Source organism: Astatotilapia calliptera, chromosome 15 (genome assembly GCF_900246225.1).
Source record: "Astatotilapia calliptera chromosome 15, fAstCal1.2, whole genome shotgun sequence".
In the NCBI taxonomy this organism is placed as follows: domain Eukaryota; kingdom Metazoa; phylum Chordata; class Actinopteri; order Cichliformes; family Cichlidae; genus Astatotilapia; species Astatotilapia calliptera.
The window spans coordinates 22282531-22301302 of record NC_039316.1 but is presented as its reverse complement, the minus strand read 5'-3'; the positions used below and the strand labels follow the sequence as shown (position 1 = coordinate 22301302).

General features: G+C 46.0%; 2 protein-coding genes across 4 annotated transcripts in view; one reads left to right on the top strand and one right to left on the bottom strand.

Moving 5' to 3' along the window:
- Positions 1-13009, bottom strand: part of LOC113007118 (kinesin-like protein KIF13B) — a 30861-nt gene extending 17852 nt beyond the window's left edge. For 2 of the 3 annotated variants that reach the window (XM_026143535.1, XM_026143537.1), the window contains exons 1-19: positions 12883-13009; positions 12673-12768; positions 12344-12426; positions 11422-11515; positions 6981-6993; positions 6847-6907; positions 6487-6579; positions 5491-5671; positions 5276-5363; positions 5041-5175; positions 4316-4428; positions 3638-3749; positions 3109-3321; positions 2905-3015; positions 2016-2150; positions 1728-1858; positions 1057-1143; positions 718-908; positions 5-218 (exon numbers count right to left, since the gene is read on the bottom strand). In XM_026143535.1, the coding sequence (XP_025999320.1) occupies positions 5-218; positions 718-908; positions 1057-1143; positions 1728-1858; positions 2016-2150; positions 2905-3015; positions 3109-3321; positions 3638-3749; positions 4316-4428; positions 5041-5175; positions 5276-5363; positions 5491-5671; positions 6487-6579; positions 6847-6907; positions 6981-6993; positions 11422-11515; positions 12344-12413 (2042 nt within the window). In that variant the 5' untranslated portion in view covers positions 12414-12426; positions 12673-12768; positions 12883-13009. The remainder of the gene's footprint in view (positions 1-4; positions 219-717; positions 909-1056; positions 1144-1727; positions 1859-2015; positions 2151-2904; positions 3016-3108; positions 3322-3637; positions 3750-4315; positions 4429-5040; positions 5176-5275; positions 5364-5490; positions 5672-6486; positions 6580-6846; positions 6908-6980; positions 6994-11421; positions 11516-12343; positions 12427-12672; positions 12769-12882) is intronic. The other variant, XM_026143536.1, reaches the window with a different exon arrangement.
- A 169-nt stretch (positions 13010-13178) lies between these two features.
- elp3 (elongator acetyltransferase complex subunit 3) overlaps positions 13179-18772 on the top strand; it is a 26735-nt gene continuing 21141 nt past the window's right edge. The window contains exons 1-7 of the mRNA XM_026143538.1: positions 13179-13447; positions 13761-13860; positions 14627-14765; positions 15092-15162; positions 15386-15449; positions 16313-16381; positions 16903-17057. Coding sequence (XP_025999323.1) covers positions 13426-13447; positions 13761-13860; positions 14627-14765; positions 15092-15162; positions 15386-15449; positions 16313-16381; positions 16903-17057 — 620 coding nt within the window. The 5' untranslated portion in view covers positions 13179-13425. The remainder of the gene's footprint in view (positions 13448-13760; positions 13861-14626; positions 14766-15091; positions 15163-15385; positions 15450-16312; positions 16382-16902; positions 17058-18772) is intronic.

The following is an 18772-nucleotide window of genomic DNA, read 5'->3' as shown; positions in this document are numbered from 1 at the left end:
CCACCTGTCCTCGCTCCAGCGACGCACACGTTTGTTCGAGCCGGCTGACAACACGGCTGCAGTAGCACTGCCTGGGACGCCCGATGGTTTCTCGGGGGTGACTCGCTGGCGGAGCTGCTGCAGCTCCTGTTCATACATCTGCCTCTGGCGCTCCAGAGCACAGCGCTTCTCCTCCTGGTGCTGCTTCTCCAGGGTCTGCAACACTGACTGCAACGGGTCTGCAGGAGGACACGGGGAGGATAATTGAGAAGACACTGATTATTCTGGCTTTCTATTAGAGACACTGTAGGTGTGAGTGTGAGAGTCAGTGGCTGGAAGCATTGCAGACACACAAACGCTGATAAACCTCAAACCAAATCGACCCCACTAACAGATCAAAGCCTGTCAGAACTGCTTTGGCTTCCAGTAAGACAGTGAGGGCACATTACTGTGTCTGACTTTGGCTGTTCTTCACATTATTTATATTTTTACATTCAAACTCTGCATTCACTCCATTTCCCAGCAGCACACCTGCCAAGCTTGAAGTGAGGGTATCAACAAAACGCTTCAAGATTTTTTCTCCTTTTAGGTCAAAAAATAAAAAAGAATTTTTCAAAAAATGAAAAAACAAACATCTTTTATTAGCTCATCTAACAAATGGCTGACCATTGACAACAATGTTACGATTTGAAGGCAACATTTTGAAAAAGCGTTCGCCCCCCCGTTACTCTGACTCACCGTTGTTCCACATGCCTTTCATCATGACCTCGGCCTGGGCGAACTCGTAGCCGAAGCTCCTCTCGCTCGACACGTCGCTGCATGCGTCCGGCTCGCCGACCTCCAGACAGTCGCTGCTCGAACGCTTTGTCATCGCGGCATCCTCCTCTTCCTCGCCCCCCTTTTGCACCCTTTGCCTGGGCAGGTTGATCCTGTGCTCGCGTGTTGATTCGCACAGAGGAAAGAGCGAGTCGGACAAAGAGGAAGCGTCGCAGAGTGAAAGAGAAACACTTTGTTACCACATGTAACAAATGTCGGCGTGAGAAATACGACGCCGCAGATCCAGGTTCAAACGCACACCTGAAAAAGTGGTTGTTCCCCCACAGGATCCTGTCGCCATGGTGAAGCTGCACGGGATTCACGACCTCGGTGCCGTTCACGTACGTTCTGCAGAGAAAGCACAAAGCAAACATTTGATGTGCATCTACAGAAACAAATGAACTCTCCCAAAAATATTAAGTATAGTTTTAGGTTGTTGCATCATTATTAGAGCACACGGCTCTGATTCAACTCATAAAAACATTTTATTTTAGTCGGGCTGGTGCATCCTGGTGCTCTACTACAAAGCACATGGAGCAAACCCAGGGCATCTTTTCCTTAGATGGATTCACTCAGTCTGACATCAGCAGTCACACAAATGCAGATTGAACTAAAATCAACGCAGGGTTGCCAAATGTAGGCAGTCCATATCACCGGAGTTTGCTGCATGTGATCAATAACCAACATGGACGGAAACAATAACACTGGAAAAATATGAAGCTATTAAACAGAACACAGCTGCTGTCACCAAAGTGCTTGGTGGCAGCTCCACAGTGCTCGTCATTGCTGCTAACATTTGAGGCACTTTGCAGGAAAGTGTTGTCTGCAGCTGTGAGATTGACCTGCAATCCAATTCAAACTGAACGCAGCTTTGTGAGCATCGCAATGAGCCGGTCTTCTGCAGTATCGTTTGTCACGGGCTAGCTACATACTTAGCATTGCGGTGAGGAGTGAGCACCACGCCGTGGCTCTCTGTGACGTCAATGACACAGTGTTCTGCTTGGATGGCCATCCCACACAGCTGGATGTCCTGTGAGTCGGCTGAACCCACGCGCGTGTGATCCTGGATACAGGACAACGGTCACTTAACAATCTGAATACTAACACAAGCAAAACAGCTGCACCTGAGCACATCTGCTGTTTGTTAATGCAAACATCTAATCAACCAATCAAATGGCAGCAACTCGATGTATTTAGGATGGATGGTGAGTTCTCGGTACTTTTAGGTAGTAGACCAGCAGCTCGTTGAGGGCAGGGTCAGCGTTGAGGTTGACCAGATAGCACTTATCGTCGACCACTCGGATACCAGACGACTGCAGAGAAATGCCCAGGCTCTCCAACTGCCTCTGACGCTCCTGCAGAGAACACACGTCACGTTCAACACAGGAACTAACCGAGCGATTGTTCTGATCTGGAGCTGCTTGATGGAAGAAAAGAGAAGTGGCTGGGATACTAAACAATCTCCATCATGAACAAAACAAAAGACTGATGACATGCGTCAGCTCAATAAATGAATTGATTCTGAGTTCAAAGAGAGTTTTTAAAAACATATTCCTCTGGATAGAGATGGAAAAATAACGTATTCAGCGTGTCCTGAAAACTGAAGCTAAGCTGAAGCGTTGAGCTGCAGTTCCTCTAACGGCCACTTGAGGCTGCAGGTCTACGGGCTGGTACAATGACAGCGTCACCATCACTACCACCACTTATGGATGCTTTCAGTTCATTTCAAACCGCTGCACAGTGGCTGAATGCATTTTTTACCTTATCCATTTGAATACTAGTAACACGTAGAGGTTGGATGCAACCCTCTCCCAGTGAGGTGACAAACAGCTGACTGAAGTTGCTAACCCTCTTAGCTGTGCTGTTGGTGTCTTTTGGCCCAGTTTATAGAATGATGTGACCAACAGCACGGCCGTGTGTGCAGTACTGTCCGTCTCAGCGTTGGTGAAATCCCATAATTTAATTAGTTTGTAGTTTAACAGTGTTTACACCTTCCTGTCAAAGCCTTCGAGCGTTAGCTGATAACTCCAAACACTGAGGATTTAAACGCTATCAGAAAGCCACGGTGACGTGTTTTGTATGCGGTCTTGTGTGTTTGTGTGTTGCTACCTGTGCAATGGCCTCCGTTTTCCTAAGTTTGTCCTCCCAGGTGACCGTCATATCTTGGATCAGTTTCTCCGACTCCTCCAGTCGCTCCTTGAGCTCGGGGGCCTTCATAGACTGAGAGTGACAGCAGCTTCATTAGACTCTGGACGTGTGTGGATTATTACCCATAATTCTCACTGATCAGTCACAGGCTGAACGAGGCCAAACCTCCGCCTCGGTGAGCTGCTCCTTCAGCTTCTCCACTTCCTCTCGTAGCTCGCGGATGATCCTTGCGTTGGGGTCTTCGTTCACCACGGCGTGGTTGACGATGTTCTTGGCCCGGTCGGCGTAACGAAGAGTGGACAGCGTCTCGTCGTAGTTGTCTGCTGCTGGGCTGATAGTGGCCACCATGGCGGTGCGACTGTTCCCTCCGAGGCTGTCCTGCAGGTACGAACATCACCTTAAACTCTGAGCATTACAGTAATATAATTAAGCACAATGACTCATGAGCACGCAGCTGAAATCTAGGATGTTGGGGAAACAACATTTCACACCATTACAATGCTATCTGGAGCCAAATTAAACACCCAAAGCTGGCAAATGGAGCCTTTTTCAAACTGAGCAGAACTAATGAAACAAACAGCAGAGCCTTGAAACGTCACAAAATTAATTCATTTGAGGCAAAAGAAATCCTCCGAAGTGAGTTTGCAGTGCGATCTGAGGCTGCATACTTGAAAACAAAGTTCCTTTCTTGTACCTTGAGCAGCCAGGTGAGCACAGAGTCTCTGTAGGGGACAAACTTGCTCTTGTTCTTCCCTGCTCCGTGGTCAGCCAAGGCAGAGATGACTAAACCCAGAGTGCTGAGAGATCTGCAGGGAGGGACAGAGAAAGGGCTTGTGATGCTAAGATTAGAAGTCCACACCTGAACAATCTCAGCTTCAAACGACTGAGTGAAGCACCGACTCAAAGACCGCTCCTGTCGGTTTGTTAGCCGGACGCCGATGCGCTTCTGCAAAACATCTTTAATTGCAGAAACTAAAATATGCTTCCTGTTCAGGGGCGTTCACACTGGTGACCCAATAGCAGGCTACACACATCAGAACTGTTTCAGCACTAGAGATGCTCAGAGATGCAGAGAAACAAGAAGTTTCCAATAACTTCAAACAAACACGGGTGTCTGGAGGCTCTACAGCCGAGGTGGGGAGCTCCAGGCCTCGAGGCCGGTGTACACCCTGGGTCAGCACACCTGATTAGGTCATTACCAGGCCTGTGGAGAACTACACAACATGCTGAGGAGGTCATTTAGCCGTTTAAATCAGCTGTGTTGGCTCATCATCTAAAACCTCGAGGCGGACACTAGACTGAAGACAAACAGCAGCAGGCAGTAAAACCGTCTCGACTGTCAGTATCACAGCTTTATTTTATGCGCACTCACTTGTTGATGTTGCTGCCTTCTTTGAGCCGCTCCCCTGCAGCTCCAGTCTTCGCTGCCCGCTCGCTTCCAGCCAGATCCACCAGACTCAGCTTGCTCACCTTCTCCCCGCTCGTCTGCAGCAAACACACGGCGCCGCACAGGAGCTCATCGAGCTAGAATCTCTCATAGCTTTTGAATGAGAACGACTCAACAGAAGCAGCGATTCACAGACAAAAGACGAATAAAACACATCTGGGTATCGCAAATGTTGACGCCAATTATTATTTTATACCTTTTTTTATAGATGTAACTGAAAAACTGGACACATGATGTGTTTTTGTGACAGAATGCTAACAGCAAAGTGCCAACAGACACCGACAGGTTTGAGTGTTTATACTTCATAGTAGGTCAGTGTTGCTTAACAACACAATAAATAAAGAAATAAATTCCTCCAGATGTTTGCGTCACTCTTCGAGTCCGGTCCTGGTACCTGACCGCTGTCAAAGAAAGTCAAATATGAAAACACGAGGGCTGGCTCAAGACTTTTGCACAGTGCGATGCAGGTCTGGCTGGTCGACTAACATCAATGTGAGGATCAGCTGCTTCTCAGTGTTGCATGTTGGGACTTTGAATAAGACGAAACGAGTCCCCTTGAGTTCGGACACATTTCATTAACACTCGAGCCAATAACTGAAAAATAATCAGCTGCACAGAGAGACGGCGTGCACATGCGAGCGTGTCCTTACCCCAGACCGCAGGTCCATGAGCGTGTGCGTGAGGATGATGTTGAACACGGCGTGCGACCTGCTGCTCTCCTCATTCATGTTTGTGGCCGCCACCGTGCGAGACTTATTTCCCTCTGACATCAGAGACTCGATGTCCTGTTGAACACCAACAAACACACGCGCCGTCTGCAGCCACCGTTATTACTTCCTGGTCCTCGGAAACCCGATGCGATAAAGAAAGAAACAGCTGGTTTACCTCGTAGCTGGTCACAGCCAGACGGGAGAGACCGTCCACGTAAGGCCCCAAAACTTTGTGCTCTCTGACTCTCAGCGCTTGTCGGCTTCTGCAGAAATAAGGAGACGGTCACAGCTTTGAGTCCTTCAGCTGCCTGGACTTGTTCAGGGACCCTGAATGTTTCATGTTATTCCAACATCCCAGCAGAATGACGAGCGAGGCTCTCAGCATCTCACCCCTTCGGGTCGAGCAGGTCTCGGACCTTCTCGTTGTAAATCTCCATGTAGGACACCTCCACAGTGAAGCTCTCCCCTTCACGGGCCTCCTTCTCAGTCCTGCTGAACAGCGAGCTGCAGAGTCGAGGGATAAGACCGGGCTGCTCTGACGAGCCCATCATGGTGTACGACTTCCCAGAACCTGAAGATAAACGATCCAGACGCCAGTGAGAGACAGAACGAATCACTGATCATTTAACACAGAGCACTGCAGCTAATGCTTGTATCCAGGATCATAACAAACTTAATTCATTTAGGAAAATTCAGCTGGAATAAAAGAAGCTGCCAAACTAGAGTCAGGTGAGAGCGCTTCATGTCTGACGAGAGTGTGAGGGTCTCAAACAGCATCCCATGTTATTCATTTGTAATCACGAAGAGGGGACTGCTGGGCCAGGCTTATGTTGCACCCTGCAGCTGTTTGACAGACGAGGCTTATGGGAGCTGTGGGCAGGGAGGGGCTGACCTGCCCGAACCTGCATCTGCCCATCAATCAAAAGTTAATCTACTTGTTTCGGTTCAGCAGATGGAAAAATGGCGTCCTGACAATATCAGCCACGGCATCATTACTTCATCACGTATGAAGTCGAAGACACCAAGTGCTGCTTCTGCTTAAACAGGCAGAGCGTGCCGTGATAGTAAGATGGACTGTGCCAGCTCTTTCCTCCAGAGCCAATATGTGCAGCGCGACAACAGATCAGTACCCACGTGGGTCAGGAAACACTCAGCATTCAGACAGAAACAGTGTGAAACAGGTTACTGCGCTGTGGAGCACAGAAACAACGTTTTGCAGTGACTGTGACCCAAACTACTGAGAACTAAAAGTCACAAACAGTCAAATCCTGACTCGCTTCATTCAAACCTGACGTAGGAGGACAAATGGAAACATGTGATGCTGCGGTAGGATGTGCAGTTCCTCTTATCGTTACTCATTTGAAAGTTGTTGTTCTGAAATGTTACCCGTCTGCCCGTAAGCAAAGATGCAGGCGTTGTAGCCCATGAAGGCATTGTCCAGCAGACTCTCCCCGAGGCACTGGAACACCACGTCCTGACCTGCACACAAAACTCAGACTAACTGCTGGAATCAGACACAAACGAAGCTGATGAGCTACAAACTTTTAACACGAACGAGACGACAGGAAGAATAATTTCGCTGTTTTCAGACTGAGCCACAACCAGTGTGACGCAGTGTGTAACCCCTTCATCCCAGCCCCCCCACGGCCGCTTTCTCAGCTCCATAAATAGCTCAGCGCATCAGGAAACACTGTCAGGAGACACGTTTGAACAGACTGACATGAACCTCTGTGAAAATGTACCAACCTGCAAACTTGTCTTTCTGAGAGTCGTCCATAGACCAGAAACAGTAGTCGTACGCAAAGACCTGCAGAAAACATGCGACACACGTCTGTAATGTGCACACCATAAATGTGTGATTAATAACTCATCATATTTACCTTGGGCTGATTCCTGGAGACAGAAAAGAAGAAATAATATTGTTACTGATATTTAAACTTATTTGTCATATTTCTCAGTAAAATCTTTGACCACAAACACACACGTGCACACGCACACATGAACTGACCTCATTCGAACCTTTGGTCGCGTTTAATAAACATCCACTGAGTGTGTATGCACGGATGTGTGTTACAGAGAAACACAAGAGTCTACTTTAAAAGCTTGTTTTTCCTGCAACCAAGTGCTAAAAACACAAAATCGGTTTCTATCTGCTTCCTGTTATTGTCTTACTAGAAACAGGCTGACAACATCTTTGAATGGGTTTGTGCTCCAGGCTGTGAAACATTCAGGCTGATGTCAGTTGAAGAGCTTCCATACTGGCTTTTCCACTTGTGCTGTTTTTCTGAGGAAGCAGAAAAGCAGCAGGACTGAAGGAAACTTGAGGCTTTCCTGTCTGCAGCCGGATGGAAGACGGCTGTGCAGATCTCCAAGAAGAGGAAGTTCGGTGCAGATGGTATCTTCAAGGCTGAGCTCAATGAGCTCCACGCTGGGGAGCTGCTGAGCACTCTGGGGCAGAGGCGGGTGTGTGGACGGTCAGCTGAACGAACAGGATGCGGTGGGCTTTAAGGCAAAGCTCAAGCTACATCAGGACTCCGGCTCAGACGTGACGCTGCCCCCATCTGCCAGACACGCGAGCTCAAATACAACAACCACCAAACTGCTCACTGCACTCAAAACCAAAGCGTGAGCGTCATATTCCAGGGAGCACAAGTGCCCCCACACAGGAGGAAGCAAAAGCCAATCATATAACAGCACAATCAAACTAACCCTGTACAAGCAAAACAACGCAAACACTGACAACACACAAGTCTGACATGCAATAATATGGCAGCATTTTCAGCCACACTGAGTCACTAAAAGTAAAGGTTTCTCACTCTCACTCTCACACACACACACACACACACACACACACACACACACACACACACACACACACACACACACACACACACACACACACACACACACACACGAAACAAGGCCTCCCTGTGTGAGACTGGGCTGGTCCATGAAAGAGCAGCCTTTAGTCCCGCTCTCCTGGGACGGTGAGGACATTCCTGAGATAACTGGAATCACTAAAGCAGGACGACGGTAGGTCAGCAAGTCTGTGATCAACAAAGTCTGGCTTTATACAACCAGTGATTTACAAATCAAAAAAATGGAGACGTCATAGTGAAGACATAAAATTAAATGTTATCATGAAGTTTGATATTTTAAAATCCATCCCAGGGCATTTTCTTATATATTAAATGTTCTCTTAGAGCATCCGAGGAAATTCATGAAAATAACTGTTAAAGTCCTGAACTCTTCCACAGCAGCATTTTTCATTTCTCTTTGATATTTGGGCTGATTGGCACCTGATGAACGTAAAAACAAAGAAATCACCAGGTTTTTTTTTTAACCTAATTTGTGTTTCTAAGAAAAATCAGAGCCATATGAGGATATCAATTTAAAATTTCGATAGAACAGTAGCAGCATAATGTCCTCGTAAGTGGATATCAGGCCTTTGAAGAGCAAGACTGAGTATTTTGGTCTAAATAACCCAAAATGTGACGTCCACATATGTGGACGCAGGTCCTAGGAGGGTAAAGCAGGAACAGGGCTTCATTAATCTGACAGGCCCTGCTGGGCTGCAGCCTCCCAGGGTGCTGGGACATATTAACACCCCCTGAAGCAGCTGAACCATCAGGCAGTGAGCTGACTAAGCACAAACTTTACAGAAGAGGCCGTCCTCTTCACAGCAGACAGGGGAACTGCAGTACTACAGACACAGATGCCTTCTGCTTTCCACTTTGGCTGAACACGAAATGCACACAAAACAATCGGCACACAGAACCGTCTGTTAGAGACGCTGATAGCAAAACACCTGCAAGTGGCTAATATGATCAAATCAGCCGATGACGTCGGTCTGCCGCTATTATCGCCTAACGTCTACACCCTCTTTATTATGAATTCATATTATGATCCTGCTGTGTAATGATGGTAGCATGTGTTCCCTCCTACAGGAGCTGACCAATCATGATCAACCTTTGCATGAACACCCTGTGAGTGCAAACATCTGAGTTATACAGATATTTTATACAAATCCAACAATCGTGTGCATTTGTACATTTGACAGTGCGATTAAGCACCAGGCTGAACGTCAGGTTGTGCGTCACAATCCAACGTATTATAGTGTCACACTGCAATGACTGCAGCGTTTGTAACGTCCCATTGAGACAGCAGTGGTAGGACTGGAGACCAGCTTGTGCCACAAAGGCCAAAAAAGCAGTTTAACTCCAGTCGGCAGGAAGGTTTTGGAGAAGTCGGCGACACGTGAGAAGATTATGTGAAATGCTAAAGCTTCGTAAAGACCAAATTTACCGACTGGATAAATTAGGTCACGCCTTCCATTAGGAAGAATAAAATTCTCTTCTATAGTAACAACACTGTTGATTCTTGTTAGTTTGTTAATGTAAAATCGAACTATCATGAGTTACAGATGAGTTTACCACCTCCACCGTTCCCGTCTGACCTCTGTGCTGGTCTGGGACCATCTGTGCCGCACTGAGCCTGTAAAACGTGTTCATACCGAGCCCCAAATGGGGAAACGCAGCGCCGCTGAAGCGTGTCAGGACAGAAGAAACACAGATACACACGCATGAAAAAATGCAAAGAATCACAGTGAAATATGAGACTCGAACCTCCTTACAAAGGCAGTGATTCATTTAGTCCATGTTTGCCCTAAGGCACAGTTACATGCTGAACAGGGAACCTGAACGAGGGCCAGGACCTCCAGGGAACATCTCCCTGCACCACTCAGTATCTGGCTCACTGCAACACGAGGAGGAGGATCGGCCATCAAAACAAATACAGCTTTGTGTGTGCACAGCAACGCGCTGCACCAGTGTGACATCATAAACGCGACTGGAGTTACAGAAAACTCCGACACCATTTCCCTTTGCTTCTTCCTGCTCCTTCAAATGTGCGTCAAACTACCTGAGCAGGGCTGAGCCGGGACACACGCCCTTTGTAAAGAGTAACGATGCAGAAGAGCCAGAGGGAGATTTCCACGGAGGGTGGGTGGAGTTCTAGATTTGAGCCCTTTTCCAAACGACTGGGCGCCAACCTGAAAAGCTGGTTAGATTCTCTCCAAACTCACCTGACGGTAACTAAATGAGTGAATCTGTGATACAGTCAGTCCTGCTATTGTACACATATTACAGCACACTCACAGCCAGGAATCTCACTGAACTGTCTGCACTTGTCCAATGCAAATAGCTGCTCATAAAAAGGAGAGATAGTCATTAAAATGTTGCAGCGATGAGGAGAAGAGTGTTGCTGTGTAAGGCAGAGGGCCTGATGATGTCATGGTCTTACCCTGATAGCATGATATCAGGATATCGTTGCTTGTGGCGCAAAAAAGTTGCAGCTACCGCAGTGGCTTTGTGACCCCACAGAGGTCACGCACAGAGGTCAGTGTAAGACATGTAGGTGGCTGTATCGGTGAGTGCATCTGAATGTGATTTTGGTCATCACACTGACACATTACAACTTCTGCTTCTACAAACCAACCAATAGAAATGCAGCATGAAAGACCAAGTATCACAGGTGAAGAGTCAATGTGACCGAGAAGCTGAAAACCTGGTACGGCAGCCTTTCAACCATCTCACGTCATGGAACCACGTCCACGATGCTGTGTCAATACTCACGGAAACAGGAAACGGTTTACAGAGCTTGTAGACCCCCTGCTCACCACTTTTGCACTGGCCTCACATTTCTGACCTGGAAGCTGTGTGTATGGTGCTGATTCACTGAGACAATGTCTGTCTTGGTAAATACTTATCCAACAAAGGACCAGACGCAAGCCTAAATCTCTGAATGTTCTTCAGCGGCTATCATGACAGCGACATCGCACGGTAGGAAGTAGCAAAGGAATTGCAGCTCTGAATCATAGCCAAAGATTTAGTAGCTATCATCAGTCTACAGAAAAACCAGAGTTTATTAGATCCATGCTGCAAAGTTCAATTTAACACGTTCTGAAGCACACCTATGGTCAAGCTCCAGGTCATGCTCCAGCCACCAACACCGGTGCACGTCTGAAACACAGCTAAACAAGCTGTGGCGTGCTGCTTAACTAAAGTTTACTTTGTCAAGTGTGATGTCATCAGATTGATGATCCGCAGCAACGTGACTCAAGCCGACACGTCTGCTCAACAATGTTTCCTGACAAAGAAACTGATTGGCTAACCAGGGAGGCTCCACTGTGGACAGGATCAAAGCAGGAGTAGATGTTGTGGTGAAAGTGGAACAAAGGAGAAAAACGAAACCACAAAGTGTCTGAAATTTAAACAGGTTGGCTTCAAACTCACGACTACTTTCTTCCATGTAACAGCTTACCGGGGGTCTGCTGTGTTCATACTAGTGACGGCTGGATGCAGGACTGTCTGGTTCCCATCAATCTCCACCACACATTTGGTTTTCAGGTCTTTTTCTGGATAGTGGAGAAAAACAACATGTGATTTTTGGACTAAAAAAAACAAAGTGAAATGTTCAAAAACAATCTGCAGTCTTCATAATGCACCGTTTAAAAGCAGCAGCTCATATACTGGGTGTCATAACTTTCCCTAAAAGTGACTGAGTCACTCTGCAGAGTAACAGGTGGCATGCATGCATGCATGCCTGTGTGTCCTTAAGCTTCAAACAGGCCAACAAAGGGAGGCAGGAAAGAGGTTTTATTGAGGCTGATTCATCCAGGCCTGCACAAACACTACGACCAGTTTACAACTCCCTGTGCAGACACTAAGGAAAACCAGGCTCACACCTTCTCTTCCTCATTCCTACCTGCACTGGAAGGATTTTAAGGCGGAGACAGAGCAGCAACTTCCTGTCAGAGTAGGTGTTAGGGCATATGAGTCACAAGGTTGTATTTTATCTTTTAAAATACTTTATCAGCTTTCATTTGAGGGTCTTAATCAGAAAGTGATAGCTACACTTAAAAGTTCAAAGGTTGCTGCTGCAGTTAGCTGACACTCCAGTCCAGCTCAGCTGTTGTCAGAAGTAACAGGCCAGTGACAGTGCACAAAACACGTCTCTGCCATATTTGAAGCTTAAATTTAAAGACATAAGAAGTGCGTGTATACTTCAGAGCTTGAGGAGAAACCGAACCCTGCACCGAGCCTTACTGTTTACCAAAAGTTGAACGAGAGCAAACACGGACTCAGATATGGGTGAAGTGCAGGGCCGATACTTCCCTTTGAAGGTGGACGGTTGCCTTTAAAAGGCTTCACTGAAACCAGCGAGTGCAGCCGTTTGTACTCACCTCTCCTGTTCATTGGCCGCACACGAACAGCCACCTTTACATTGGAGTCACTGACACTGTTGTCATCCATGGTGGCACCTGACCTGCGTCACATGAATTAAAAAACAAACAAACCCCAAAACACCCGTGAAATGACTTGGCGTGTACGTAATATCACACATTGTGAGATAACACTTATTTATCCGAGTGACACCTGAACACAGCGATTAAACTGCGTTCATTTTCGAAATCACTTTAACTCCAGTCAGTGACTGGTGAAGTCTGCCGTGAGAAGATAACAAGGCAAAGAAAAGAAATAAACCCTCCATAGTTCAGAGTAGCAAACTAACCGTGTGTGCAGTGGTTTGCCCGTCCGACTCCCTCCTCTCCTCTCAGGCACCTTCAAGTAGTGACACACAGCAGCTAGCCGGACACGCTAATGAGGGCTGCATGACAGCAGCACACAGGATTAAATACTTCCACATTTACCGCCGACAAAAGTAACCGGCACTAGTACACAGCACCGTGGAAAGCCCCGTTAAGGTCTAAGAAACACTTACGATGGTCCAGGGTTCACAACCACAGCTCCTCCACCTGTTGCATTTCCTGAAGACTTTCCGCAGGAATCAGTCAAGCCATGTCAGCTCGCGGCTAAAGGGATTTGCTGCGAGACTTAAGTCAGAGAGCTTCCAAGTCCGTCAGCTGCTCCGCGCACACGCGGACCGTCGCTATGAGACGGAATGGAGCGCCGCTCTGTGGTCGCACCTGTCGTAGAGTCTGCGCGTCTCCTTCCAGCTGCGCTTATTCGGCACATGTTGGGATGTTTTAGCGAAACAGCCCTACTCGCTGTTAAATAAGCCAAACCTGGCGTTGTTTTACTCATGAACAGATTTACGCGTCAATAAATGACAGGTTAAACACTGCGAAAGTGTGTTTACGTTATTTTGCGACAGCCGCTATCCCCGCACGACAGGTGCCGTGTTCGGTCGCAACGTGGAGTTGTTTACTGTTACCCCAGAGTGCTGTCGGGCTTTAAAGACAGATGAAGCACTTTTAACAGACCTCCTTTCGTAAATAATTGGACTAGGTGACTAACGAAGGAAATGGGGAAGCCAAAGAAAAAGAGTGAGTGTGTGGCAAAGCGTTTAAAACATCGCAAACTGCTTTCTAAAGTGCTGAGGGTGATTGTAGCTTAAAGCTAATGCTAACGGCAGGTCCCATAAGATGATGACAGAAGCTGCATAACTCGGCAGAGAAGAGTTCAGCAACTTTTCTCGTTTTCATAGAGATCCGTTACACCGCATATTGGACCGTGATTCACTCCGTAAAGCTGCATTCGACAATTTGGACTCCTGCACATTATAAAGCTGTTTAAATAACCTGCGAATAAATCTTCTCACTGTAATGACAGTAATCTCACTATGCTGCTCTTGGTCAGGTGACCTGAGCCGAGCCGAGCTGATGATGATGACCATTGCCGATGTCATCAAGCAGCTGGTTGAAGCCCACGAGAAGGGAAAAGACATCAATCTTAACAAGTAAGTAATCAACGATACAGTAGACATACAGCGTGTGCAACATGTAACCAAAACAGCAATGAACTGGTCCCACTAACTGTCTACCCTCCATGTCACAAAAGATTAGAAATTGGTATCAGCTGCAGGAAACAGTCATGTGATTACTGTGTAGATTACATAGGCTGCATATTACAATAATTAAGAATCTAGTATAGATGGTAGATCTCCCCCCCCCCCCCCCCCTTATGTTTAAGACGTGGGTCTTTCTCTGGGCCTGTGGTCATCTAAGTGCTGCAGTCCTGTAGTCTGGGCCAATGATGTTGTTGTTATTCATGCAAACTTCACAACCAAACATCTGGTGTGTGTGCCTTAGTGCACTTGGCATGGGTGACTTGTACATCTGTGAAGAGCCCCTCAATGCATTGAGGGGCTCCAAAACCTCCAACGATTTATGGAGGTTTTGAAGGAATCAATGCTGTCATCCAGATGTCAAGCAAGACAACGCTAGACCACAATGTGCAAAAGACATTAGCACATTATTGAATAATTAATATGACAAAGGAGCAGCTGAAACACATCGAGGAACAACGAGAAACCTCTTCCTGTCAACACCAGAGCCGTTGATCTCCTCAGTGGGAAACATGCGCCTATTCCAACTTTTTTAAAAAGCTTTTTGTGCCATAAAACCAAAATAAGTTTGCATTAAAGAACAATTTTAATTAGTTTTTTGTACAATTTTCAGTTCTAGGTGAGTTTTAAGTGAGTTGCATTTTGTGTTTTCAAACAGAGTTAAGACTCAGGCCTCAGCTAAATATGGACTTGAAGCTCAGCCCCGACTGGTGGATATCATCGCAGCTGTTCCACCGCAGTACCGTCGAGCGCTGGTGCCCAAACTAAAGGCCAAACCTATCCGCACTGCCAGCGGGGTACGTTGTGTTTATTCTGCCGTCCATGTCTCTGTCCTGCAGTCTGATATTTCAGGTTAAGGTTCAGTAAGGCTGAAATAAAATGCACTAAGTGGCTTGTTGAGTAATAGTTTGGAGTCACATGTTAGCAGATGTGTGTGTGTTTATGTCTGGTATAGGATGAGTACAGCATACAACACTGATGGGGTTTAATCCTTCAGCTCAGCTTTAGATGGACAGTGAAGATTGGAAATGCATGAACGTTCAGACTATATGGAAATTATATCTCTCACAATACCTAACCCCCAAAATGGGAGCAGATTTAATAACTTGTGTTTTTACTGCAGATTGCAGTCGTAGCTGTGATGTGTAAACCTCATCGATGTCCTCACATCAGCTTTACAGGCAACATCTGTGTGTAAGTTTTGCTTTTTGATGAGAGAAAATCTGTGAGGACATATTTCATCTTTGAGCTGCTTCAGCATGAGCAGTATCAGTGCTGTGTAAGTATATTTAGTGGTCATACTGTGGTACACAGAACAAACCCTAAAGCCAGGTAGATGTAAAAGCTTTGACATGTTTGAGCTTGAAGTGCTGACAGGAGTTTATTAATAATCAGTTTTTTGTTTTCACTCTGGCAGCTACTGTCCCGGGGGACCGGACTCTGACTTTGAGTACTCCACACAGTCTTACACTGGCTACGAGGTGAAGCACCTTGATTTTCATTACTGTGTATGCCTGCTCGGAAGGTTTGAAGCCTGATAAAGTAAATAAGTTGTCTCCACAACCCAAACTGGGAGCTGTTTCCACAGCAGCCTCTGCGTCCCATTCTACTTTCAGAAACTCTCAAATCCACAAATAAGCAGTCAGAGAGCAACGTGCTCGTCAGAATAAAATGTTATTGCGAGGTCTTTACTGCCTGATCATCCAGGACTTTGTGAGGAAAAAGACTTAAAAATGAATTCTGGATTTATCCTGGAGCCGGTTTAGAAAAGCTACGGACAAAATCGAATCGTGGCAGTGCTCTCGCTGTGTTTGTGTAGAGACCAGCATTTATACGCATGTGCCTCGACACACACGTGTAGATACATTTCTAGGGAAGTTCACATCACGTTATGATGTCGTGTTTGAGAATTGTCTTTGTTTGTGACTTCCCTACAGTGAAGAACCCAGAGGTATAAATCTGTTATAATAACTACAGTAATTCAGCCTAGAAGTAACAGTTACATGAAGTGGTCCTTCAGCATGAGGCAGGATGTTTGCAGAGATATTGTGCAGGTGAACAAGAGCATTCCTCCGAAACGGTTTAACATTCAGCTCAATGGACACGCTCTGTTCAGAAATGACTCCCAGGTTCCTCACAGTGTTACTGGAGGCCACAGTGATGCCATCCACATACATCAAGTTTGTATATTTTGTGCATTGATACTTTGAGCCATGTTTTTTAATTTAACCCATAAAACGGGTTTGTAAGGTTCTTAGCACAGAACCCTGTGGAACACATGTCTGTCTTTTGTATGTAAGCAAACGTTAAACGTCCTTCCTGCTTCTCCCCTTCTTTCTGACAGCCGACTTCCATGAGAGCCATCCGAGCTCGTTACGACCCCTACCTGCAGACCAGACATCGAGTGGAGCAGGTCGGTGATTTTCTACGGTGTACTTTTTAAAAATTGACATTGTTTTGATTATTCGTGTTATTTTGGCTTTTCCTGAAATTACAGAAGCAGGAAGCACCTTAATCAGGTGTTTCGATTGAAGTGTGTCTCTTTATGTGGTCTCTAGATGAGCCATTTCCACAAATCAGCCGGTGATAATATATTTAGGTGCTGTAATGAGTGTCGAGGCTTTCACTGACCCTAATTATGCCATTATTTAAATTTATGGGCCCATTAGTGCTTCGCAGCAGAGCAAAGTCAGTCATTGGAACAGTTCATGTGGATCTTTTTTTAAACTGGACACAGTTTTTGTTTTTTCCATGGAGCTTTGCCTGTGGGGGGTCCGGTTTATGTGCACTAGCTGTTTAAAGTTTAATTACAGTTAATTTTTTGAGGGAACAAAATGATCGTTCTGCTGAATAATGGTGCATTGCTGCACTTAGCTGAAGATGCAGATAAGTCCATTGCTTTAATGGTACCCAACCCTCGGGTGTGATTTGCAGCTGAAGCAGCTGGGCCACAGCGTCGACAAAGTGGAGTTCATCGTGATGGGCGGGACCTTCATGGCTCTGCCTGAGGACTACAGAGACTACTTCATCAGAAACCTTCACGACGCCCTGTCAGGACACACCTCTAACAACGTGGCTGAGGCTGTCAGGTATTTAATGAACTCCAGCGTTGAGCCTGGCAGGGGTCTGTGTCTCACAATAAGAGCAGAACACATAGTAGGATCTCTCTTGATAACAAGGATGTTAAAACGGTCACGTATGCTAGAACTACTGAGAATAACAACGGTAGCATGTTTGGACCCTTCCATGCTAGTAAATGCCTGCTTTTGTGTGAAAAGGCACGTGAGAACATCTCCAATGACATAATGTCGGAGTTAAAGGTTGGATTTCATGCTGGTTTCAAAAAGCTCGCAGCGAGTGATGCAGAGATTGTGAAGCGGCTGACGTCTTTGGGATGTGTCGATTCCTGCAGTGATTATTAGACAGAGGTTTTTCCTGTAGGCAGCAGGGCCTGTTTGCACGTTTCCCTGACGGCCACTCGCCCCTGCAGCCTCTGGTCTCAGCTGCAGTGTTTTTACCATCGGATTTTCAGAAAATGTGTAAAGGTTGTAACCACAAGAGGGAGCTACTTCACCATTTTCAGTATTTCCCTGAACTCACTGAGCTCTTCTCGCCTTCTGATCATCTCATTTTACTCTGACTGTCCATTTGCATGTTAACATCAAACTATTACCTGAGTCTTACCTGCAATCTTCTAACAGATTTTCTGTCACCCGTTGTTTTGTTTGACCTCTTCTGTATATTTTGGTGGTGATCTGAAACGTAACTTTTACATTTGGATTATTACTCGATAAGCCAGTTTTTTTAGTGCCTTGTGTCATGTGGCGCACCTCGGCCTTTTCTCCCCGTTTCCTGTGTCTCTCTCAGGGCTACTGTACTGTAACCCTGAGAGATGGCGGGAGAGAAGAGACGGTCTCTTCCGCTGAGACCATTTATGTTGAGGCAACAGTAGGTGGATCAGCTGATTGCCCAGACGCAGCTCTCTCTTCTGACCAAAGTGTGGACACAGATTTTCATTTAATGGTTTTTCTTTATTTTCATGATTATTTACTTTGTAGATTCTCTCGATTGAAACAAAAAAGTGTGAAATAACCCAAAACATGTTTTATATTTTAGATTCTTTAAAACAGCCCCCTTTGCTGTGATTACTGCTCTTCGATGAGCTTCATGAAATGCTTTTCCTTAGTCGTGGTTTCGTAGCAGCTGTTTGACCATAAAGGCCTGATTCACACAGTCTCCTCTGAACATGTAGAGATGTGTCTGCTGCCGGAGCTCTGTGTGGCATCTATCTGATCTGAGCTGCTGCTAACCTGCGCTTTCTGAGGCTGGTGACTCGGATGAATTTATCCTCAGCGGCAGAGGGACTCTTGGGCTTCCTTTCCATAAACATGTGAGCCAGTTTGGTCGTAGCACTTAATGGTTTTTGTGACTGCACACATTCAAGGTTTTAGCAAGAAACTCCACAAATGATCCCTGACAGGCACACCTGTGAAACCATCTCAGGTTTGCAGCCCTGCCAAAACAAGCAAAGGGCGGCAGCTTAGAGGAATATGAAAGATAAAACATATTTAGAGTTATTTAACCTTTTTTATTTGCCTCCAAAGATCTGGTTTCATATATTTGATGTCTTCAGTTTGTACAATGTAGGAAGCAGGCTTTTAATAGTTTTACAATTTTCATTAGTTTTTATTTTTATTTAGTTTTGACTTCAGATTTTCAATTTTATACCAGTTTTAATTAGTTTTTACCAATTGTTTGGTGAAAATCCTTAGTTTCAGTTTAGTTTTGATTCGTTTCAGTTATA